Below are 24,403 nucleotides of genomic sequence, written 5' to 3'. Positions count from 1 at the left end.
ACTTAAGTAGAGTATTTGTGTAAATGTACTTAGTTACTCTTCACCATTGAAGGATAAGGACTCCACAGCGCTGATACCCCTGCTGGTATCCTGGCGTTTCAAAAGCTATTAAAGCATCTTTTTTTCATTTCTGACCAAATACCACTCCAATTTTTAAATTAAGTCATTCAAAACCAGACAGATCTGAGTTGTGAGGAGGAGGGAAAAAAACAAAACACCTTCATCACCTCCATCAGCGGCTGGACCGTGTCACGTGACTCATGTAGGAAGCTCGTCCTAACGCTGCTGCGAGTCTCTCATGTCACCACCGGACAGGTTTGCATCCAATTAACTTTTCTTACATAGTTTGTCTGCTGTCTTCACATAGGCATCTTCATAGTTTATAGTCTTCGAATTTGTTTCGGGCGATAGTATAGCTGCATATTTAACAGGAGGATTGTAGAGCTTTATGTGTGTGTTTGTAGTTAAGTTTGACAGCTAGCAGGTGGAATCGTGATAGAGTTCAACGTGTTTTCCATCATTCATCTGTCGGTGTGTGTTGTGTCTCATCGCACAAGTGAACGACTACGTGGAAATGACAAGTAAATACCAGCAGGTTGGCTTTGCTAAAGTAGATCAATAAGAAAATCTTTAATGTACGTTATGAGGCAGCAGCGGTTGGTTATTGATTGTAGTTCATACTTTGTTGCTAACTTCGTGTTTGCAAAGCCTGCGACAGGGAAGTAAATCCCACCTCCCCCTACCACCTCCTACATTTCACTGTTTATGTGATGTTTTTGTTTCCGTGCTGGCGTGAAATCGAGGCGACTACAGTAGCAGGAAGGAACACATTTTGAAGGGGGCGCAGAATTTAGCACGACACGTGTGCAGCAGGATCTGTAAACAGAGAACAGGACTTGTTTGAACCAGGAAGTGTGTGTGTGTGTGTGTGTGTGTGTGTGTGTGTGTGTGTGTGTGTGTAATGTTACCATTTGATGTACTGTACCAGAGTTAGCTTATAGCTAATTTTCATCTGTAGTCCCTTAGGCAGGTCACAATTGAAACATATAACAGCACAATAACAAACAGTACAAAGCAAAAAAAAAAAAAACCCAAAAAACAACACACAGGACACATAATACAAAATGCAAAGCTACACACAATAGCACATCACATACACCCACAATGTCAACTAGAAATTAATAATGTAAGCTTGTCAAATCAAAAGCAACATTGGGGATGGCTTGTCAAATAGGAGACTAAAGCTTTGTCCCCCATTGGGAAAAAGCTGATTTTTGGGTCAGTGGTTAAGGTTAGGGTTAGAGTTAAGTCTCCAAGAAATTAATGTAAGTCTATGTAATGTCCCCAAAAGTTACAACGTGTGTGTGTGTGTGTTGTGTTTTCATAACTGGAGCAGTGGTGTTTATTAGAGTCCAAGGCCAACAACAAGCACTGACCTGCACAAATTTGTGTTATTAGAGTTTTTTATATTGGGTTAATTTTCGCAGACTATTAGAAATGGAACAAAACTGGCACATATAAACTGTTTGGTGGTGAATCAATAAAAGTCAAAGTTTAAAACTGCAGCAGTTCAGCATAGCAAAATAGTATTTAAAATGATATTTTAAATATTTTTTGTGTACTTGACCCTTTTCATAAGGTGCAATTTTATCCCTGATCTCCTTGCTTGTTTTGTGTGTCAGAAAATATGAATGAGTTATTTGTAAATATAAAACAAATAAATCAACCATATTAAACCTTCAATTCACCAAGAAATAAAGTTGCACCTTGTGAACTGGGTTAAAAATGTACTGCAATGCCAGTAATGTCTGAAAATGCCAAATTTTGTCTAATGACTTTCCTGTTTTTTTTTTAAATTTGGTTTATTATTTGAGAAAATCATCAGCACAAAATGTAAAGCATAAACTGGAGTCATTCATTGCCATCAGTTTGACCGTTGGTTACATTTGCATTTACTCTTATCCACTTCTTCAGTATATCGGACTATTGCTGCTGAACCAAGAGCAGTATTTGCATAAGTAGACAAGGTGCTAATGCCAGGGACTGTCATTTTAGCTATTTAAGTCAACCAACCATCTTTGGTTGTTTTATTAAGTCCTTCCAATCTTATTCTTTCTCTACAGTATGTGAAAATAAAATGTCTGTTGGATGTCTATTCATGATGATCACACTGAAAATCTTTCCGAAGTTGACTCCAGTTAGATGACATTGTTTCAGTCACACTGCTAACACATGTTCCAAACGCCACAGATTTTCATGATTATTGCCTAAAAAAAACAAACCAAATGAACGTTGGACATAATCTCTGCCAGTCCAGTTTTTACCAAGCGCTTTACAGTTTTCAAAATGCACATGTCGCTGCTGTTGTGATGATATAGGATAGGAGCCATAACTGAAAGAAGAGCATGCACTCTGACATGAAGGCTAATGACTTGGTTATTAGCTGCAAAATGGAGCAGCTGAGAAGGCTCATGATTGTTATGATAGTAAATAAAAAAGGCTCTGCAGTTCTGTCAGAACGCTTGTGTTATTTACTGCCGACCACCTTGCAGTGACAAATCTGGCCACAAAGACGCAAACAGGATACAGTCATATCTCTGCAGCGCCTTCTCCACTCATGAACAAAAGTCCTCATTTTACATTTGGGCAGTGTCTTCTGGTTGAAGTGCTTTTTGCTCATGACATGGCAAATGTGTGGTGTGAGGGAAGATTTTCTATGCTGACTGAAATTGAAAGTAGCTTGTGACTGAGGAGGAATCATGTGTCGGAGTGAACTTTTAAATTCTTGGGAAGCGCTGCACAGGAATGAAGTCAAAACCTGAATGAAGTTAGTGTCTTGATGATATGCTACTTTACTGATTTCTGTGGTGAAATTGGCAGAAAAAGTACTAACCAAGAAGACAGCAAAGGAAAAGATTTGTAGAATACAAGCAGCATGCCGTTTCAAAAGAGCAGCATAAGAAAATAAATCGGTAACAAATTATGACACAGGTAAAATAGATTGGAAACATTTGTGTAAGTGCCTCGTGTACAGAATTGTCAGTTCATCTCGGACATTTTCACATAAAATATGATAAGACTAACTCTAAAAGTCTACTTTTTTGACTGCAGTGACCTATAATGAGGTAAATGAGACCTGAAAGTCAGCTGTTGTTGAAGCATTGATCAAGTGGCCTTTGCTGTTTGCGTTGCCACTGTGTAAACATGATTACAGAGTGTGGGGATTCCAGATGTTACACACAGAAAATGAGCTTTATATGGTGGGTGTTCTGTTCATCATGTGCAATTTTCTACTGAAAGAGAAGGGAAAATGAAAATTTCTCTATCATGAATCAGTTTTGTAACATCCAGGCCTATGATATATACTGTAGACATCTGTACAGTGTTACACAGCTGCACCTTGACTGACACAAACGTAGATTCCTCACATTCAGAATTCACATTCTGTGAAGACAGTGATGAAGTTGTCGTAGATACATTGAGATTTTGATGACGTGACATGGAACCCCATTTGCGCTTTTGTTTTTGTGTTAAGTTTATCAAGTACCTTTTTCCTCTGTCTTACTTTGTTTTGTATATTAAGCAGTTTGTGTGCCTGCAAAAAGCATCTTCTTCCCCTTAAAACACTATTGGAGTATTTAAAGTTGACAGCTGCATTGGTTATGTGTGGAGTGGTGCTGAAATCTCATAATTTTACATATTGTGTTATTTGTTTAGCAGGTGTCAAGTAATGTAACAATGTTGATTAATTATTGACTTGACTAGATAGGAGTTTTATTTTTACTTTTAGCAGTTTTGACCTGTTTTTTTTTCAGACATTATCATTTCAAAATGTAGTTTAAGCTATGACTCATTTAAAATGACTTCAGTGCTTAGTATATTATGACCAGATTTTCTATATAGTTTAGGCTGCAAGTCTTCAAAATCAACCCTGATTAATTAGAATGAGCTTTACAAGTTTTGGGCAGTGTCCACTTTTCCTGCTCCCCTACTGGCCTCTCTGCACTGGTTGCTTGCTAGATACATAACAGATTTTCTTTCTTTAAATGACGTACAAAGCGTGAAACATGTTCAGGTATTTTATTGCTTCAAAGTTACCTTGGTCCTCAGACTAGTAGTTGCTCCATGTTAAAATGAAAATGTTTTATAGGCTAAAGAAAGATCTCTTTTCCTAAAGGTTGCAGTGACAATACGTAAACTGCAGGGAAAACTTAATGACTCATCCTGTTCATTGATTTTTACTTCCTGTCTTGCTAAATAAATGATTTTAGGTCCTTGCAAAATCATCGGCAAGTTGGTTGGACTTTCCCAGACTACTGTCAACAGCAGAACTATTGTAAGCTTAATGGCCTTAAGCAAAGTGCAAAGTCTACACCGCTGCTCAGCTAGTATCCACTGATCACTACACTCATGACAGTAAAACAACATCACAGCACCAGCTCTCAAGTGACTTAAAAAAAGCTGGAGGCAGAGGCTTTGCTAAGTAATTTATTTCTTTTTATTGTTGGAGATTTTGGTAGGTTTAAGTGCATTTGATGTTCACATTATTCATTTGTGTTTGTCATTTGTTTAAATTTGACTTTTAGGTTTAATCCCTAGTTATGTTAACTAGTGTGATTTGTATCTGAAGAAAATTGGGATTTTGTCTTAAAATTACAGCAGTATCCATTGCATGTGTTCATTGTTTGAATTGTTGGAGACTAAAATGTGCCACTGGTACTCATTCATCAAAAGTTTGTTCATTTCTCAGGTCCAGATTTTCAGCTATGTGGCATCTACAAGGCTTAGTGCAAACAACTATTTTCATATAATTGCATTTAGTTCTGGGGACAGAAGAACTTTCATGTTTTAATTTTTCCTTTATCACAAACATTTAGAGCTGAAAAGATTAGTTGAAGATTATCAAGTTTTTATGCTTTTCTTTGTCATATGTGTTGATAAACTGAATATCTTTGTTCTGGACTATAAATCAGACAAAACTACTTGGTAGATTAATTGTTAGTTGCAGTCCTACAAACATTTTTTAGTTTTATTTTTCATGTTGGTCTCAATCATATATTCAGTGGTAATTTCCTACATATCATATGATGTCTCTCATTGCTGTTTTCTTACAGGGTTTGGACGGTTTAGGAACACAGCATGTTGGTGACTGTGTTACTGCTTCTGGTCACGCTGTGTGCCCAGGGAGGACATGGCGAGGAGAAAGTGGAGGCACAGAGACCCGGCCATGTTTCGGTGGTGATAGTGGGAGGCACGGGTGACTTGGCAAAGAAGTACCTGTGGCAGGGCTTCTTTGAGCTGTACGTTAACCAGGTCAGTAGCGGAAACACCTTTTCCTTCTTCGGCGGAGGACTGTCACCTGAGGACCAGGGCACACCAGTCCTCTTTGAGATCCTAAAGGCGGTGTTCTGTTTGAAGCACGTATCTGAGGAGCGGTGTGCTGTGCTGAAAGAGCAGTTCCTGCGGCTCGCTCAGTATCGGCAGCTGAAGACCCCTGAGGACTACCAGGAGCTAGCCAAGCACATTGACAAACAACTTCAGGAAGAGGGAATGACAGAGGCAGGGAGGCTCTTCTACCTCTCAGTGCCAGCATTTGCCTATGCAGATATTGCTGAGAAGATCAATAACAGTTGCAGGCCGACCAGTGGGGCGTGGCTGAGGGTGGTGCTGGAGAAACCTTTTGGACATGACTTCAGGAGTGCTCAGGTACTCGCATCTCAGCTTGGTAACTCTTTGAAGGAAGAAGAAATGTACAGAATTGACCACTACTTGGGGAAGCAGGTAAGGAAATCCTACACACTATCTGCCTTGCACTCATGACTCATAACATGAGAACATGAAATTTTATGGTATGTTTTTCTGATTTTGTGATTAGGTGGTTTCAAAGATACTTCCATTCAGAATAGAGAACAAGAAGTCTCTGGATCCCATCTGGAACAAGAACCACATCGAGAGAGTGGAGATTGTTTTGAAAGAGACCCTGGACGTTAAAGGTGATTTAAAAATTGCATCAACATTCTTGGCATGGGACACAACATGCTTTTTGTGATTTTCTGTCATTTATATACTGCTATAAATCAGATGTCCATATTAAAGATGGTCAAAGTTCCAAAACATGAGGTGAACATATGTAAAAATGCCACCTTCAAGTCAAAAGTCTGCCCTTAAAGCTCAGTTTACAAAGTTACCTCAACTTCTTCTGCGTCATGACATCATATTGTTCGAGTACGCACATAAATGGCCGACTGTTTCTCAGTCTTTGTTGCTAATATTGTTACTAAGGTTTTTCCACGGGTTGTTCACATTGTCCAATCGCAGATTTCGGCTCAAATGTATGGATATTTTTAAGAAGTTTATATTTCAAGTAAAGAATGATAAAAGGAGTCTTTGAGGAGTAGCAAAGGGGTAGCTTCTGGGAACTGGCCAATCAGAACATAGTGGACTCATTGGGAGGGGGGCCTTAAAGAGACAGGAGCTAAAATGGCCTGTTTCAGACAGAGGCTAAACTGAAGGGCTGGATAAAGGGCCAGTATAAGATGCATAAGGAGTTTTTCAAATTTTAAGTCATGCAAAGATATTCCAGTAGAGCCCTAGAATATAAATATAGACCAGGAAATGTGCATAGTACTTCCCCTTTAATAACTTATATATATATAAATATGAAAAAGTAGCAGAATTCTTAAGATTCAGTCGAGTGTTAATGTCCCCTTCTGTCGTTTTGCCCTCAAAGGTCGTATTCCCTTCTACGACCAGTATGGGGTGATCAGAGATGTGATACAGAACCACCTGACCGAGGTCATGACACTGTTGACCATGACGCTTCCCCTGAATCTAAGCAGCAGTGAAGAAGTTACCCAGAACAAGCTGCAGATCTTCAGTTCCCTGCTGCCTTTAGGAAAGAATCAAGCTGTGATAGGCCAGTATCAAGCGTACAAAACGGAAGTTCAACAGGAGCTGAATAAGACAAAAGATCATGTCAGTGTCACACCAACATTTGCAGGTGAGTATTGAATGCTTTTTTTTGTCTTATTTTATCTACTTAATGTAGTCTTATCAGCCAAGTGGTTGAAAAGTTGCGATACAATACATATATAGTTATGCTAATAAATGGTCCTTTTTGTGTATTTCAGCTGTGTTGGCACACATCGATGAGGCCCGGTATGATGGTGTCCCAATTCTTTTGATCTCAGGGAAGATGTTAGATGAACGAGTGGGATACGCACGTATTCTTTTCAAGAATGATATCTTTTGTCTTCAGAACCACAACAGCATTCACTGCAAGCCCAAACAGATAGTTTTTTACTTTGGGCATGGCAGCCTTCAATATCCAGCAATTCTTGTAAGTAAGAATTTATTCAAGCCAGCTCTGATGGATGAGTGGAAGGAACAGACAGAGCATAAAGATGTCAATATACTAGGTTTGCCTATTTCGGACTACTATGTGCAAACTCCAACAGTGCAGAGGGAAGCTTATGCAGAACTTATTTCTCACATTTTTGCTGGACGCAAAAATAGTTTCATTAGTACTGAAAACCTCCTGGCTTCCTGGGGCTTATGGACACCACTGCTCAGTTCCCTAGTCAGCTCATTTCCTCGCATCTACCCCGGAGGTGCCGACAACGAGGACCTGCTGGACATCCGTCTGAAAGGGAACGACATAAGCTACAACAGCGAGGTAGTGATAATCAGCCCCGATCAGATGGGTGGCACGTCAGCAAATGGTTTCCAAGTGATGCAAGGTAAATATCGTAGTGCAGACATGGTGTCTGCCTGGGCTGAGGAGCTGGTTGAGAGGCTGGCTGCAGACATACAGGAAGCCGCGGAGGCAGCTGTGCGTGAGGGTGGTGTTTTCCATCTCGCCTTCTCTGGTGGGTCCACACCCCTCGCTCTGTTCCACAGGCTGGTCCTGCACCACTTCTCCTTCCCATGGAGGAACACCCATGTGTGGATGGTGGATGAGCGCTGCGTGCCACTCACTGAAATGGAGTCTAACTTCCACAGCTTGCACGATCATCTACTGCAGCATGTGCGGATACCCTATTACAACATCCACCCCATGCCAGTGCAGCTCAACCAGCGGTTATGTGTGGAGGAGGATGGAGCAGCACTGCTGTATGAGAAGGAGGTTAGCAAGCTGGTCAATGGCTCCAGGTTCCACTTTGTTCTGTTGGGAGTCGGCTATGATGGCCACACAGCCTCTCTCTTCCCTGGTATTAAAATGGATGGCCTTGAGGAGAGGCTAGTGGCCCTCACTGAAAGCCCTGTCAAACCTCACCAGCGTATGAGCCTCACATTCAGTGCCATTAACCGAGCCCACCGGGTTGCTCTTTTAGTGATGGGCAAAGGCAAACATGAGCTGATCACCCAGCTGAGCCGAACAAAGGACAACCCAAACAAATGGCCAGTCACTGGGGTGAAGCCTGCTAATGGCAGGCTTGTTTGGTACATTGACTATGATGCACTTATAGGATAGGGATTATATTCCTAACTTTCAATCAGACAAATGTCTTTGGAGCTGCTATAATTGGACAGCTGGTTGGTGGAAAAGAATGTATAAGTCAGCACTCGAAGGACTAGTGGTTTTACATGTTTAAGCTTATTAACTACAGATGATAGAAATACATAACATCACTGCCTATATTCCAGTACTTGCAGAAATTAAACCTTGATTATGTGAAGTTCAGTGCACCAACAAGAAAGTTGTCTCTTTTGCAACTGCAATTGAATGTGACGACAACTAAACTTAAAGAATCGGCAGCTCACTGCAATGTTTTATGTGATGGGTTAGCTACCTCACAAGTTTCCACTCTTTGTAAATTGATTATTATAGCATAAGGAACATGCTGAAATTGACTAAATCCAAGGCTGGCTGCCTGGAAGGAAGGAAATCAGTCAAAACAATAGCTTTGAAACTGGTGGCAGTAATGTCAAGTGTTTGCAATCTGTAGTTGATATGTTAAAAGAACTGGTGGGGTCCTTTTTAATATATATCTAATGGTAAAACATCATTGGAAAAATCTTTTTCCGTGTGTGTGGTTTATCTAAGCCTAATTAAGTATGAAAAGAGTGAAAATCTATACAAATATATGAAGTGTACATGTCTGCAGTTTACAAAGTGCAGGGTATCGAGCACTATATGAATATCTGATGTTTTAAACATCTGGTGCCTAAACCAATTCCAACAAACACAAAGATTAATTTACTTATTACAACCCAGGTTTGTTTCTATGTGTGAATTATATAAAATCTCAGGTGAATTTGCAGAGATACATACTGTGTAGTCTACTTTTACTTGATTGTATGTTTTTATTGTGGAGTAGCAGTGACCCACCTAAAATTCCATCATTTACTTAAAGGATATGGATGGTGATTTTCTTGGCTCATTAATGTGTTTTTAATAGTTTTTGGACATCAATGGAGGTCTATGGCACAGAGGAATAAGATATACCAGACTTTGGATACACACACAATACGTCTAAGTAGGTTCAATCCATTGTTGGTTTGGCTTTACACATGAGACAATAAAGAAATATGGAAAATCACCAAACTTATCCTTTGACATAAGGGCTGAAAATGAAACTGGTTCCATAAAAGCAATTATATATTTTGTTCATATGCAAGTAAAAGAAAACATACATTTGTAATAAATATCTTTCAGGTAATGTGAAATATTTGCTGCTTCACATTCCTGATCTGTACACATTCCATCATGAATATTCAATATCTGTGACCTTACAGTGATTTTTTTTTTCTTTGTTAAAGAATGATTCCAAATAAGTGTAGCTTTATTACAGTTTGAGGTTGATTAAGTATATCAAATTTATGAACTTGTGGTGAAAGACCCTCTTCAAATTAAAGTGCATTGCTACTGAATTTCAGCAGTCACCTCTGTCATCTGTCTGTAAAGGATATGTTGGGACAGACACTGAAAAAGCAGCTGTGATGAATAGTACAAATACAAAATGTACTGTATGCAGAGCACCACATTATGTGACCACATTAAAGTCGAGATGAAATTAAAAATGCTTTTTTAGCCCTTTTAGATCATATCCCCGGTTATATTGTCCACAATATATGCCAAGAAATACGAAAAAATCAATTTCTTTGTATGCTTATATCAAAATACAATTATGTTTTCTTCCTGTAAAACAAAATATGATGTGTGCTTATGTAGGCTTGAACCAACCAATTTCAACCAATAATATCATGACATCCACCCATCAATGAATCTTCAACTTTTAGCAGCACAGAGCCGAGATTCATTATGACACGCACACTTTTTAACATTCAAATCAAATTCCTCCCAACGTTACATCCCAGCTGTCTATCCTGTTTCACTCAGAAATATGTCACAAGAAGGAAGTTAGATACTGTTGAACGTTTCATCTGGACTTTATTATTATTATTATCTTCTACACATGATTGCATTTTAAAGTGTTTCCACAAGTTAATAATATTCCAGTTGTTTTAAAGCTTGACAAATTAAATTTTTACATATGGATTTCTGGTGAATAAATATCTGAAGTGCGAAATGAATTCTGGCTGTATGAAACAGTGATCTGCTTTGTGGAAATGAAACCTATTTTTCAATACGTCATCTGTACTTTTTAATGCTACATTATAGCTTCAATTGTAAAACATTTCCTTTTAATTTTCCTACTGTAATCTCCTCAATGTAGCTTTACTTTTACAATGTGAGCTGAACACTACTTTCAGTACTGCATACAGATTTCACAGCTGCATTTTTATTTGTATAATTACACACTGATTTGATGTGAAGTACATATTTCTGACCAATTGTCAAATGAAACAAATGTAAACAATCCATCAACAAAATAAAAAAAAAACATCTGCTTTGCTGAAGAGAGCATTAAAACGTGAGAAGGATTAAGTTACTTTCCCTTTTTTTTGTTCCCATGGTTTAAAGTTACCAGCCACTGGTGGCATGGAAACCACATGAAATCTTAATATGTGGGGTATCGGATGTCAACGTGGGACAGCTGGACTGTTTTATCGCTCATTGTTTCTGCTCGGTCACAGGCAGCCTGTTAGTCAACCAGAGTCCTCCTCTGACCATGAAAAAACCTGAACAGACACAAGCAGGTGTTATTCCTTTGAACTGAAGATTCAGTGTATGAATGGCACCGTGCAGCATTTGTATATTTATAAGAAATGTACTTTACCTGTACTGAAAATGGAAGCAACTGTTAGAATAAGGGAAATGTAGTACAGCTCGGGTGTGGTTTTGGCCTGCAGATACACATATATATGATATTTTAATGCTTCAGTTTCTCAATAGAACTCAATTTTATTACTCATTACAGTCTTTTTCTTACACATGCTGCCGCTGTCAGAGTCAGGATGGCAGTACACACTCCATGTCCAAATGACATCAGTCCAAACACATGACAGGACGCCCACAAGCCCTGAGGAACTGGGTCTATTAATGTGAATATCACTGCAAAACCTATAAAGAGAGTTGAACAGAGAGAGAAAAAAAACTTTAATGTTTCAGAGGTTTGAGTCATCCTGTCTGTGCAATCTTGTGCCTTATTGATAATATGTGAAACACTTAAGTTCTGATCTGGCGAGGTTCACCTGAAGCTATGAAGGACAAGGCTATGGAGGCTGACAGGTTGTTCAGAAGAGGCTGCCTGCAGTATCTTGAGGATTTTGGCCTTAAAAACAAAACAGACACCATTTCAATGCCACATCCCCGCTTACATAAATGTATTTTTATGGCTCGATCATCACCTGTGCACTAGCTACCTTCCCATGACGTAGAACTGGGGGACCAGAACAAGGGTTGCGAACACTGCGTTCACTATTTGACTGCAAATGAAACATTAAGAAAATATGAATAATAAAAAACACCTTGTAATGACAATGTTTGAATCAATATTGGTGTATTTTTTTGTATCAAAACAGAAATGGGATTTGTTTTTATGATATATTGCAAAAACAACCAAAACAGCAACTTACAATTTTAACCTCTGATGCCTTGATATCCATCTGCTGCTGTGATACGCCATGATGATAAGCGTGTAGAAAAACATGGATGTTCAGGCGGATATATGCACTGTAACACAATTCCTGGTGAATGAATGTGTCCTACTGAAGAACTGCCAACAGCTCCAAAGGTGAGCAGGAAGAAGGATTGTGTTTCACACAGCACAAGAACAGAGACCTCTGCTCCATATTGTATTTTCTAAAAGCTCAAATTCTGCACATAAATCTCAGTTTGAAGATTATGTTTTTGCCCACAGCAGGCTTTAGCAAAGCCAGAGTGGTATAAATATGCAGTATGATAAATGTGTGATTTAAAGACACTTTCTACATAACAGGAACTGGACAGTTGCCTCATATTATGTGTAAAAAGTCCTGTTCCGCCCTCCAGTGCTCCTTCCACCTCCTTTGTATGTGTCCAAAATAGCTTCAGCAGGCAACATGTCACCCCTACCCTATATTGACACACAATGAAACATCCCACCCGAGAGCTTTAAATTCGTACGCTCCTGAGAGTCATGTCCAGAGATCCGCACAAACATCCAAGATGCCTGTCGACTACAGCGGGACCTGGGACATCGTCAGCAATGTCAATTTTGAGAAATACATGGTCGTGCTTGGTAAGTTCTTTGAAGAAATGATTTGCAACAATACTTACTAGAATTTAATTCGAGTGTTTTTTTTTTGTAAATCTTAAAGTACAGGATATGAGAAAAATCCTTGTGTACAGTCATCTGAGTAGCTGCTGTGAATATTTTAGTTTCCTTAGCGTCATTAAAAACAAATGGAAGTATACTTACTGTAAGGTATCAGTGTGTGTTTCAGTGACACAAAATGTTCAGGTTTGTATTTTCTGATCACAGCATGATGAGTGTGGTAAAAAGAAAAGAGTGTGGAGCAAGTTAACGTTCTTATGAATGAAAAAAGCTGTGAAACTTTGTTCTAACAATTTACTCTCCTTTTGATGTTCAGGCATTGATTTTGCAACCCGCAAGATTGCAGCGATGTTGAAGCCCCAGAAAGTGATTAAGCAAGAAGGAGACTGTTTCACAATCAGAACACTCACTAGCTTCAAAAATTACGAATGTTCGTTCAAAATCGGGGAAGAGTACCACGAGGTGACTCAAGGAATGGACAACCGGTCATGCCAGGTGACAAGTTTTAACAAGCTGTTTGTAGTCACAAATTTAACCTGAGTAAAATGTTTCTGTGATCAACACCAGTGCCTATAAGAAGATAAAATTAAGACTTTGATACATAGTCACACTCCAGACTGTTTTCTGTGGTAGTATGGGTCATATTTAAATGTTGTTGTTTTTTTTATTAATTCAATTTAATTTCTGTTCTCTATCAGACTGTGGTCAACTGGCAAAATGACAAGCTGGTGTGCGTTCAGAAAGGAGAGAAGAAGAACAGAGGGTGGACTCACTGGATCGAGGGAGACGAGCTCCATCTGGTACTACACTCTGTGAAATTCAGAAATCTGTATACAGTATTTTGTGGATTCATACAATATCTTATTTTTTTTACATCCATATTTAAAAAGCATATGTTATTTAATGAACAAGTGCACACAAGAATCTATTGCTCCATAAAACTAATACAACCCAGTTCATTCAATATTACTCTCGCTTTTACAGCTTGACACTAATGCACAGTGGAAACTTCATGTTTTCTCTTTCCAGGAACTCACTTGTGAGGACCAAGTCTGCAAGCAAGTTTATAAAAGGACTCTGTAATTGTTCATGTCTGTTAAAACAATTTCAGACTGCAGAGAGCATTTAACAGTTATTGCATTTCCATGAAACGAGCCATAAGCCACATAATGCAGCTGTTGTACTGTATTAGGAGCGTATAATTTGAATAAAATATGTGTTTGGATTCATGTACTTTGGTTATAGTAGTTTAATTTACCTCCTCCGGACCACAGGATGGTGCTGTAAAACTTTTACTCCGGAAAAAAATGAAAAGCACTACAGAGTTGTTGGTTTGCTTGTAAATTTATGCCGCGAGTTTTCCTTCTGTGGTTGACGAATTTCAAACAAATTGAAATAAACTGAATACGGTTTTTGTCATGTCGTGATTGTGTGAGGATTTTTTTTTTTTTTTTTACCAACTTTGTCACTTGCTGCCGCCGTGATTATCCTGTTTGTTCAGCTGGTTGGTGAAAAGTTTCAACAGAAGAAAAATGTCAGTTGACAAAGACGAAAACCATCAGGTAGTAACAGTATTTAACGCTAACCTATATTTTTATTTTATATTTTTACCGTTAATGTTACCGTTAATGTACCGTTAGCTTAAGTTAGCTACATGTCAGTTAGCTCTGGTTTAACGTTTGTAACTAGGCAACAGCAGAGCAGCAGTTATGTAAAAAAAAAAAAAAAAACGTTAAGCATCATTACAGGGATGTCTGCAGCACAACTTTATGTTTTAACTGATAAAATCGTTTGAATTTCAGAGGTTAAAGGCAGCAGTGCATTATACCGTGGGTCGACTGTGTCAGAAAATCGGAGAGGATCGCCAGAGAGAGTTCAGTCGACAAGTGATAGCGGCAATAGCTGAAACAACATTCAGACAATGTGGTGGGTGCCAACAAAGCTTTATGATTAAAACCTTAAAATACATACATATATATATATATATATATATATATATATATATATATATATATATATATATATATATATATATATATATATATATATATATATATAATTTGGATGTGTTCAGTAAAATCATTTAGTGTCATCTGTCCAATTCCAAGAGAGTTTAGGGGTTTGATACATCTATAGACGCTCAGGTGCCAGTTCATTCATTAGGTACACTTAACCTGCTGCAATGAAGGCTATAATGTTCAGCTTTGGTTGAGGCTGTTTTAGAGGGATGGTACTTTTAAAGGATAGCTTCACAATTTTTCAAGTCTGTCTAAAAACAACAGTCAGGGGCCCATATGAGCACTGAAAGAGGTTTTCCTCGCTGTAATCATTCCTCTTGTTGATACTGGCTATTAAAAGATCCCCTTCAAATGTGTTTTCAATGTAAGTGATGGATTTACAGTGTGTCCACACAGTCATTTTGTGTCAAAATGCATTTAAAGGTTTATCTGAAGCTTGTATGAGGCTTCAGCAGTCTGAGTTAGTCATATCAAGAAGATATCTGCCTTAGCATCAAATTCCCTCTTCGTGTTTCCTCGGACAGTGTTTCCCTGTTGAGTTGTGGTGGAAGTATAGTAACAAAAAGAGGGACTTTGGCACTAAAAAGACTGTAACATTGAAATATATCTACTTGATTTGACTCATTTGGATGCCTCAAGCTTCATATTAGCTTCAGATAAACTTTTAAATACAGTTTTGCACAGAAGGAGGCTTGTGGATTTTGGCCCCCATCACTTACATTGAAAGTTTGTGAAGGGATCTTCCAAGGTCGAGTAGGAGGAATGATTATGGTAAGAAAAACCTGTTTGAATGTTCATTTGGGCACCTGACTATTGTTTAAGACAGACTTGAAAAATTGTGGACCTGTCCTTTAACTTTTATGCTCAATTTGCAGGGTGTACAGTAGTTTGTGAAACTATTCAGTTGTACTGTTTAATGTTGAAAGGTGTTAAAATTTAGTTTTACCCTCATAAATGTCATTAGGTTGTTGTATTAGACTGCATTCGCTTTAGCTTGGTTCACTTAATGAACTGGTAACTGAATGTAAGTGTCTAACATGTACTAGCATATTACAGTTTCACCCACATTACAAAGCATGACTGTATTTATTTTTTACAACCAGCTGCCCCAGCCTCCTCTGTAGTATAATATACAACACAGGTACCATTGATTCAATATAACTTTGGAGGCCATAGTTAAGCTTTTAACATTAAATTGTTTTTTAACTAGTGGTTACATGCATTAATTAATAATTTTCTTTAAAATTCATTCATTAGTTCTCCTTATCAGCATGCAACTTGGCACAAAACATTTAATCTTGCGCCTAGAAATTCATATTTGTCTCAGCATCAACCCATTCTACCATAACTCTTAACATATTTTGTCCCCCAAAAATATGCCGACCATGTAAACACAATGTCCTGTTAAGAGTCCAGCCAGGGAGCACTGTTGCAAGTCTCCCCCCTCATTTCCCATCAGCTTTCTACTATCTGTATCTAATAATGGAAAAAAATGCTCCCAAAACACTTAGTAAGAGTACTTTGTCACTCATAACACAGTGACCCGTTGATTCTTTTGCGTAAGCCAAGGTTTCATGACAAAACAAGTCTGGCAACTCTGTACTTGATGGATGTGCTGCCATTCAGTGATGTTACAGAAGTCCGCCAGAAACTGCAATGTGCTTTGTTTTCCCTTTTTGCATGAAGTGATTAGAAAATGACATTTGAGTATAACTCCAGTAATATAATACAGTAAATGTGCATATACACTATACATTCATGTAGGAGATAGCTACTAATATATAGATGACAAATGTTAGATGCTTCTGCATCTGACCACAAGTTGTCATTCACACCATAAGTCCTCCCATGTAGTGTGTTTGCATGTTTGATCCATCCCTGGCAATCTTCTGCAGATATGTCCAGGTATCCTTGGCCACACATCCATCTCCATCTCCTGGCCACTCTTCCTCCTCTGTCAGCCACTTCTTTGTGTCTGACTGGAGGTTTTTTCCCCTACATATAGACTAAAGATTTGCTCTTTTGTACTTGGCTAAATCAGCTGGTGTTGTACTTTTTTTTTCTTTTTTGGATGTATATGTAGCACCTTTTCTTTTGATAAGTTATGGATTTTAAAGGTTTAGTGTGTAGAATTTAGTGGCATCTAGCAGAACAGACTTGGCAGAAATGGAATATAATTCATAAGAATGTTTTAATTTGTGTATATACACCTGAAAATAAGAGAATGAATGAGCCCTTTATGTCTACATAGGGAGTGGGTCCTCTTCCACAGAGCCCCCCATGCTTCTACAGTAGCTGAGAACGGACAAACCAAACACTGGCTCTAGGGGGGCCTTTTACGTTTTTCGCAGCCACATACTTGGAGGGGAGGGGTACTCAATTAGTTGCAATCTTCAAACTCACCGCTAGATGCCACTAAATCTTACACACTGGTCCTTCAAAAGATGAATTGATTGACTGTTGTGCTGACCATGTATTTTGAAAAAGTGAACACAGTATTAAGAAATGAGTAACCTATTTTTAAGAATTTTTTAAAAATTAATTAACGTTCTGAGGTAGATGAAATAAGTTTTGAATGTCATAATTTCAACAGGTCAATATAAACTCAACATCCCACTGTTGTCTCTCACTTTTTTCAGATACATTTGCTAAAGACTTGGAGGCCTTTGCAAGGTAAGAATGTTCATTTTTCTTACCATATTAACAAGTGAATCACCACTGTTCTTTTAATTTAGCTGAAATACTTGGTGAGATCTTTCTCTGTCTTTATCCAGATTAGTAGAGCTAGTATTTACTGTATCAAATTACATCTGATTTACAATGTTGAGTTTGATTTCAGGCATGCTAAAAGAAGCACGGTGTCTGCTGAAGATGTAAAGCTTGCAGCCCGCCGCAGTACTGCATTGGTGAGTTATTTTCACTGTGTAGCATCAGAAAGACATTATGCATCAGCTAATTATGAATGCCATCTCCAGCCACTTATGAGCCACTAAGTCAAAAATATCAAAAACATTATCATTTCATTTCCAGTAATGCAGTATACTTTATCTGTGTAGCGGCATATATTCTACATCAGACAGAAAAAGTAATGTTTAATTTCCCTTTATTTATTTCAGTCCATCTACATACAAAAGAAGAGTGAAGAAATCAACCAGGAGCAGAGGGATTTGAAAAAGAAGAATACTGGGAAAAGGAAGAGCAGAGACACTGAGGAGGAGAGCAGAGAATAAGGACAAGACACAGGCAGGCCTCTAGTGTCTCACTTGTACCCAACATTCAAATAAACATGAAGGCTGATTAACACATGACAATGAGTTAAGTGTCTTCAAAAGTGCCACAGTCATTATTTCATGGTAATTATGCATTTCAAGTCTACAGTATGAGATCTTGCTTTATGTCATATTACAGTGTATTATGTACTGGGATAACTTTCTAACCTTTTCTGTCCTTGGACCTGCTGATGCAATGTCAAATTATAGTGCATTTGGCAACAAAAGTTATCAAGAACTTTGAAGCCAACTTCAAAATCTTGGATTGGTTAAGACTGATCTACTAAATGTGTTAATAATAGTTTAATTATCTAAGTGTGTTTTACACATGGGTAAACCTCAGGTTGACTGTCAGGAAAACTACTCATAACACAAGATTACCTAAAAAATACCTTTCAACTATTCCAAGACTCAGCAATGTGGCAGTTTCCTTATTACTTTAGCCAAATTGGGGACAGTTTGAAAAAGGTGATGCCACATTGCAGAGTTTGTCCACTGACATTAAAAATCAAAACAAGAACTTCCCTTTAACCTTATAAGCAGGTGTGAAGAATCAAAAAGGGATAATTCACTCTGACAAGCCATCACAAGCAGCAAAAAGACAGGTACTACCCCATGTCATGTCTGAGAAGGCCACACACTGAAAGTGTTGGAACTTCCGTCTTCGTCCTTCAGAACAGACTTCAGTCAGGGTTCAAACGGAGACCTCGACCAGCAGAGCCCAAGGTCCCTAGATATGTGAATCGAATTAGATTGTTTTTTAAATTGACTCAAGTAATATCAACTAAGCATCTATTCAAATGAACTTTATTAGAACTCCCTTAATTTGACATGTTTTTAAAACACCTCACAAACATCAAAGAGCTACTGGGAACCATTGGACACACCACTCCACGTTCTCACACTAGCACTCGCGTCCCCCAGAGTCTTCAGCAGGTGTCATCCACATCAAGTACATACTTACAGATCAGTTCAATAACATGAAAGCACACACCATACAGCATTCAAATCAGATAATATAAGCAATACAAATAATCACAACATTCCACTACATTTTGATATTTCTGCATTTGATCGACATACTTAAGAGTAAGGAAAAACTTGCAAAGATTAAAAAAAAATCTTGAAGTACTAATTAAAGAATGTCCATGTTAGAGGAGGCGCTCGTAGCATCTGCAGCTTCCACTCACACACTCAGAAAGCAGTCAAATTGGGCTCTTTCACCGCACAACCAGTCCGTTTCACGCGTCTCTCCGTTCGCTCACTCATCGCTTCACTCTTCGCCACAAGCCATCCTCAATCGCACTCATCAGTTCTTAAAATGTCAGTTGCGCAGTTCTCTCCATTTTTTTTAAAAGTGGATAAAAGTGAAAACACCCACCGTCTCTTAGAACATGCGGAGTGAAGCCGTTCTTTGATGGCATAGCATTTACAGGTGGGAAGAGGGAGAATGATACCGATATCACCCCAAGAATGCTGCCAAAGAGGAGCTTCCTCACAGGAAAATGGAAGAGAGGTGAACTGCAGAAGAGATTTCAATGAAGGCTTTTCCACAGAACTTGACTGCAAATAAAGTTGCACTTAAAACATTTAGGTTTCAACCAGATTCTTCCCAATGCAAGATTGCCTTTTAAAGTAGATGACAAAGCCGGATAATGGTGAACCACAAACATTCATGCAGTTTCAAAATGATTATATCACATTTCACAATACATGCATTAGAGAATCCAGTTGAAATGGATACAAACAAATGAGACATCAAAAATAGCACTTTAGTCAGACATCCTGGTAAACAATTCACTTCAACACTTTCTAAATTAAATCTTTAGCATTTTTTTCCAAATGTACAAAACATCTTCCACAAAAGTGTTAAGTTTTCAGATACGCATTAACACCAGAAATAAATTTTGAAAAGACTCATCTTTCTCACAATACTTACCATACAAACACTTAACTTACATACCCCACCCAGATGACTTTGACTCCATACTGGACCCAAAACCTGAACTAAACCCACTACCGCTGGTTGTAGAGTTTGACCCTGTTCCCCAGCCAAGACTGGCTGAGCTGGTGCCGTAGTTGCTGTTGCCTGTACTGAAAGACTGACTCTGGTCTCTACTAGAGCTTGTTCCGCTGGAGGTGCTGCCTGAGGTGGATGTCTGCTGCTGGCTAGCCAGCATGCCCATCATCCCCCAACTACTTTGCAGAGCAGCTTGAGCAGCAGCCATCATAGCAGGGTTCAGACTAAAGGAACCAAAATTTGCCAGACTACTGTTAGTGCTGCTTCCTAACCCACTACGGCTGCTACCAAATGCTTGAGCTCCAAAACCATTCCCAAACCGCGCTGTACGATCAAACTGCCTATTGCCATGTTTGGGCTCAGCATTTGAGATGTGAACGCTGACGCCTTTGACAATAAGGTCCTCTCCACAGAGACCCTGGGCAACCTGTGAGGAAGAAGACATGAATCAGATCAGCTGAGCACGAGTACTGCTCAAACAGGAAGCCAATTTCTACATGTTCCATACTATACCTGATCATCTGCAAATGTGACAAAGGCAAAAGCACGGAATGGTTTGGGGATGAAGACATCTGTGACTTCTCCATACTGCATAAAGAACTGTCGTAGGTCGTCTGTGGTCATGTCCTCTGTGCAACGGCCTACAAACACTTTCCGGCTCCTCAGAGGCTCATCCGGACCCTGCTGTGAAAAAAAAAACCAAGAGGTTATATGGTGTTAAAAACACCGTTAACACTGTGTTCATTCACATGGTGTGTGGGTTTATGCATGGACATTACCATATTCACCTTCGAGTTAGGGAGCTTGCAGTCGCACCATCTCCCGTCAATCATATGGCGCTGGGAGATTACTTTTTCTTGAGCCTCATACTCTGTGAACCTCACAAAGCCGAATCCTTTAGAGTTTCCAGTCTTGGCATCTCGTTTAACCTGAAGGAAGAAAAAAAAAAATCCAACGTTGAAGGTCATTCGTCAACACACACACAACCCAATGTAAATATGCAATATGTAATTTATTAAATATTATGAATGTTATACCTGAACCATGATGACTTCTCCAAAAGTGCTAAAGTAGTCTTTCAGGTCCTGCTCAGTTGTTTTCCAAGGAAGACCCAATACGATCAGGTCAGATGTCTTCATATCCCCTCTCTTCATTTTCACAGCAGAGGAGGCATCAATTTCTTCCATCTTCCTTTTGTTGTCTAAAGTGTGATCAACACAGAGAAATTAATTGTATTTTAACCAGACAAACAGCCATCAGATATGACTTTTTGTTTAGAAAAACTGTCCAAGAACAGCAGACTACATATTCCAAGAACAAACTTCCATTTACACTGTCAGCAAAATATATCAATATTTTTCTATTGTTTCTGTTGTTCCTCAAATAAATTATTTTTGTAGTAAGTTTATTGTGGCCACTTCTCCAGGGAACTTAGTCAAAGGTGGGTATTAACACTCATCTTAAATAATTCACTGAATTTTGATGATCATACAGTTGTTTAGCAGCTACACTCAGTTGCCAGTTTAGGTACATCTGGCTAAAACTAATGAAGACTTATTTAACAGTTTCAAAATACACTGAAAAATAAAAATAATAAAAATAAACTAAAAGTTTAATGTTACACTTTTGTTTGAACTGTTTTAGAGATGTTGATTCAACTTTGGTCATTTTTGAAATCCAAATTCTGTAGTGCTGTTGAGTTGGATTGCATTACATTGAGGTGTAAAAATGCAATTAATTATCATTTTCATTATCACTTAATCTGCCAGAAAATATTGGGAAGTGCCCGTCACAACTTCAAAAAGCCCAGGTTGCCATACTGAAATATTGATTTGTCTGACTTAACAGTCCAAAACCCAGATTTATTTAGTTATTCATCATATTTGACAATGACATGCTTCAAATACTTACAATTGCGAAGCTGGAACCAATGAATGTTTGCTTAATTGCTTATCAAAATTACTAGTGATTGTCGCACATCAAATTGATTATTTCAGCTCTAATGAGTTGAGCTAAGTGAGATGGATTGTATATTAGAAACACTTCATTATAACACAATATGATTCAGTAGCACCACAATTTACATCCTCCAGAATGAGCCTCAAGTTCAATCAATACCTCTATGACAGTTTTATGAAAATATTGTTAGAGCTTTAATTTGATGCAGGGTTGCTGCATTAGATTTAGTTAGGTTTATAGAAATAAAAACAGGCAACTAAGTGTAAACAAAAGAGCTAATTTTGTGAATGGCTTTAGCGCCTCAAAGCACTCATTTGTGGGCGTGGGTAAACTACGCGTCATGTCATTCTCGTCTATTTTCAGCGTGCTGAAGCTAAGCTACATCATGAATTATAAATAACGTTACCTCTGGTTGTCCTATCATAAAAAAAAACACTATTCCAATACTTTTTTAAGTGTCTTTGCGTACCTTTTGGATAGTTCACCACATACACGACGTTCCCCCATCCGTTCTCTGGAGCGTGTAGGACCCCTTCCACTAGACGCACTCCCCGCATGCACTGAGACACGGGGCTCCTGAACCGCAGGCCGCACGCCCCTGGAAACTGAGCTGCCACCGTTGAGAGCAGGACAGTGCCGTCATCCTCCGACGGGATCTCCATGGGCTCCTCATTTTCCTCCTCTGCCACTCGAATGTACACTTCGGCCATTTTCCACAAAAAAAGAAAACTTCTCGCTCGAATCTAAACAGTGCTAATGTTAGCAGTTGTAGTGCAGCTAACCTTAGCTGATGTTGCTAACAGGACTGAATGAGTCGGGCTAATAGGTTAGTTAAATTTTCAGGCAAGTACGCCTTAAATTAAATTAAATATCAAAAAAATGCCTTTACGGTGCGTTTACATTTAAATTAGTCCATAAACAATACTTAGCTGCGATTTCGCTAACGAGAGTGCATCGGCCTCACTGTTCCTTTGTTCGTTGGGACCAGACGGGGAGATCTGTGTCGTCAACACCGGACGACGACCGAGCAAATGTGCCTCTTAAAGAAAACTGCGTATGGTTCCCCACTAACTAATCCGACAAAAAAACGATTCCTTCAAAAACGCATACGCTCACCGAAGAGGTCAGACGGAGTCAACAAAAAAAGGCTTGTCTGACCTCAAAATGCAAACTAAGAAATACAGCTTAGAGGAATATTTCTTCACACGAGGCGAAAAACTGAAGCCACCATGTAAGGCCTTCGAAAATGGCATTATCTAAGCGAAGGAGGAAATACGTCATTAGATTGGGCGGGTTCATTTTATGGCGGTTAACCCTTGAAAGTGTTTGTCGTTAAAATAGGCAGTAACAACTCATTTGGAAGCCTAACATTTTAAAAAACGATATTTTTAATACAGTGTGCGCTTAATTTTATACAACGTGTAAAACTGTCTGAGAAATAGAATTGTTGCTAAATTATTTAATTTTACTGCCCCCCTCCCGTAACGGAATATAGGAGGCCCAACCAGCACGGCTTCCGTTCGTTGCTATTCTACATTGGATCGCCTTTTTCCCCCCACCCGCTTTAATCGAAGACCCGCCCTATTCTTCCTCTGATTGGCTAGTACTCGTTGCCTTCCTTGTTTTGATTGGTTAAATGTAGTTATGAGGAGTGAGCTTGTTATGCTTGAAAGACCACAGCCAATCAGAGGTAGAGTAGGGGCGGGTCTCTCCAGAATGCGGGTGGGGAAAAAACAACACCGTTGGATCCGCGGTTAGAAAGAGATGGCAAGATGGCGGTCCAGCTCAGCTATATTAACTTTAAAATAAACAAATAACACATAAAAATTTTGGGACTGCATTCCATGAAGTGAAATGTCTCGGATTACAATTTATAATCTTCTACATTTACCTATATCGTATTATGATCACCATTATATCGACTCAACGGCCGCGGTGTTTCAGAACAAGCTGCCTGCCAGGAAAATATGTTTATGTAAACAGTCATTGCTGTGCTGCTGAGTCAGCCGTTTTGGTCAGTTAGTTTTATCTGAAAAGAAGACAACTTGATATGTAAGAGTTACCGACATCAGACAAAATTTTGCTATTGTCACAGGATTCCCAGTAATGTGCAGAAGTATTTGTTCAACGGTTACGTTATGGGTTATAGGACTTCAGGATGGTTTGCAGTAACGTCCTGTTAGAAATCGGTTAACTGGTTGATTTGGGGATTTTATCAATTTAACGGTCTAAGAACGTAATCCGGTCATCTATATTGGTTAAACATTGGTTAATGTTCCAATGCCATGAACGACTAACTGTTAAGGCATCCTGAAAATATTTAATGGCTGAGCTGTACCTTAATGGAAATCTAAATTAAAAATAGACAAAGTTATCTGCAAATACTTTAAAGTGCAGCTTTTCAGACAATCATAAACTTTGTTGTACAAATTTATGGTAGTAAAATATGTGAGTTGTTAAGGCCTGAGTAGAAAC

At 38.7% G+C, this 24,403-nt stretch overlaps 5 protein-coding genes across 9 annotated transcripts; 3 read left to right on the top strand and 2 right to left on the bottom strand.

Moving 5' to 3' along the window:
• Positions 1–243: 243 nt before the first annotated feature.
• Positions 244–10,895, top strand: h6pd (hexose-6-phosphate dehydrogenase (glucose 1-dehydrogenase)). The gene is made up of 5 exons (XM_044347720.1): positions 244–316; positions 5,115–5,781; positions 5,876–5,993; positions 6,731–7,000; positions 7,131–10,895. The coding sequence occupies exons 2-5, from the start codon at positions 5,140–5,142 to the stop codon at positions 8,471–8,473; spliced, it is 2,373 nt and encodes a 790-aa protein (XP_044203655.1). The 5' UTR covers positions 244–316; positions 5,115–5,139; the 3' UTR covers positions 8,474–10,895.
• Positions 10,377–12,072, bottom strand: LOC122980042. Its single transcript, XM_044347734.1, has 6 exons — positions 11,983–12,072; positions 11,770–11,832; positions 11,599–11,678; positions 11,337–11,467; positions 11,184–11,250; positions 10,377–11,085 (listed from the first exon to the last, which is right to left on the bottom strand). Exons 1-6 carry the CDS (start codon positions 12,054–12,056, stop codon positions 11,018–11,020), a joined length of 483 nt encoding a protein of 160 aa, XP_044203669.1. The 5' UTR covers positions 12,057–12,072; the 3' UTR covers positions 10,377–11,017.
• Positions 12,073–12,466: 394 nt separating this feature from the next.
• Positions 12,467–14,081, top strand: rbp7b (retinol binding protein 7b, cellular). The gene is made up of 4 exons (XM_044347735.1): positions 12,467–12,626; positions 12,979–13,157; positions 13,361–13,462; positions 13,692–14,081. Exons 1-4 carry the CDS (start codon positions 12,554–12,556, stop codon positions 13,743–13,745), a joined length of 408 nt encoding a protein of 135 aa, XP_044203670.1. The 5' UTR covers positions 12,467–12,553; the 3' UTR covers positions 13,746–14,081.
• Positions 14,020–17,985, top strand: cenps (centromere protein S). Its single transcript, XM_044347736.1, has 5 exons — positions 14,020–14,224; positions 14,465–14,588; positions 17,320–17,353; positions 17,520–17,586; positions 17,797–17,985. Exons 1-5 carry the CDS (start codon positions 14,195–14,197, stop codon positions 17,908–17,910), a joined length of 369 nt encoding a protein of 122 aa, XP_044203671.1. The 5' UTR covers positions 14,020–14,194; the 3' UTR covers positions 17,911–17,985.
• Positions 17,986–18,740: 755 nt separating this feature from the next.
• On the bottom strand, positions 18,741–23,198 carry tardbpb (TAR DNA binding protein b). Of its 5 annotated transcripts, XM_044347723.1 has the most exons (6): positions 22,398–23,198; positions 21,007–21,170; positions 20,749–20,898; positions 20,483–20,653; positions 19,889–20,396; positions 18,741–19,470 (listed from the first exon to the last, which is right to left on the bottom strand). In XM_044347723.1, exons 1-5 carry the CDS (start codon positions 22,636–22,638, stop codon positions 19,905–19,907), a joined length of 1,218 nt encoding a protein of 405 aa, XP_044203658.1. In that variant the 5' UTR covers positions 22,639–23,198; the 3' UTR covers positions 18,741–19,470; positions 19,889–19,904. The 5 variants fall into 5 exon arrangements, with proteins under 5 accessions (XP_044203658.1, XP_044203657.1, XP_044203659.1 ...); XM_044347722.1 differs by having other exon boundaries at positions 18,741–20,396; positions 22,398–23,197; XM_044347724.1 differs by having other exon boundaries at positions 18,741–20,396; positions 20,483–20,650; positions 22,398–23,197.
• Between the last annotated feature and the right edge of the window lie 1,205 nt (positions 23,199–24,403).

The sequence above is a fragment of the Thunnus albacares genome, chromosome 4 (assembly GCF_914725855.1).
Source record: "Thunnus albacares chromosome 4, fThuAlb1.1, whole genome shotgun sequence".
Taxonomy (NCBI): Eukaryota; Metazoa; Chordata; class Actinopteri; order Scombriformes; family Scombridae; genus Thunnus; species Thunnus albacares.
Note: the sequence above shows the minus strand (reverse complement) of the source record. Positions and strands in the feature narration are given on the sequence as shown.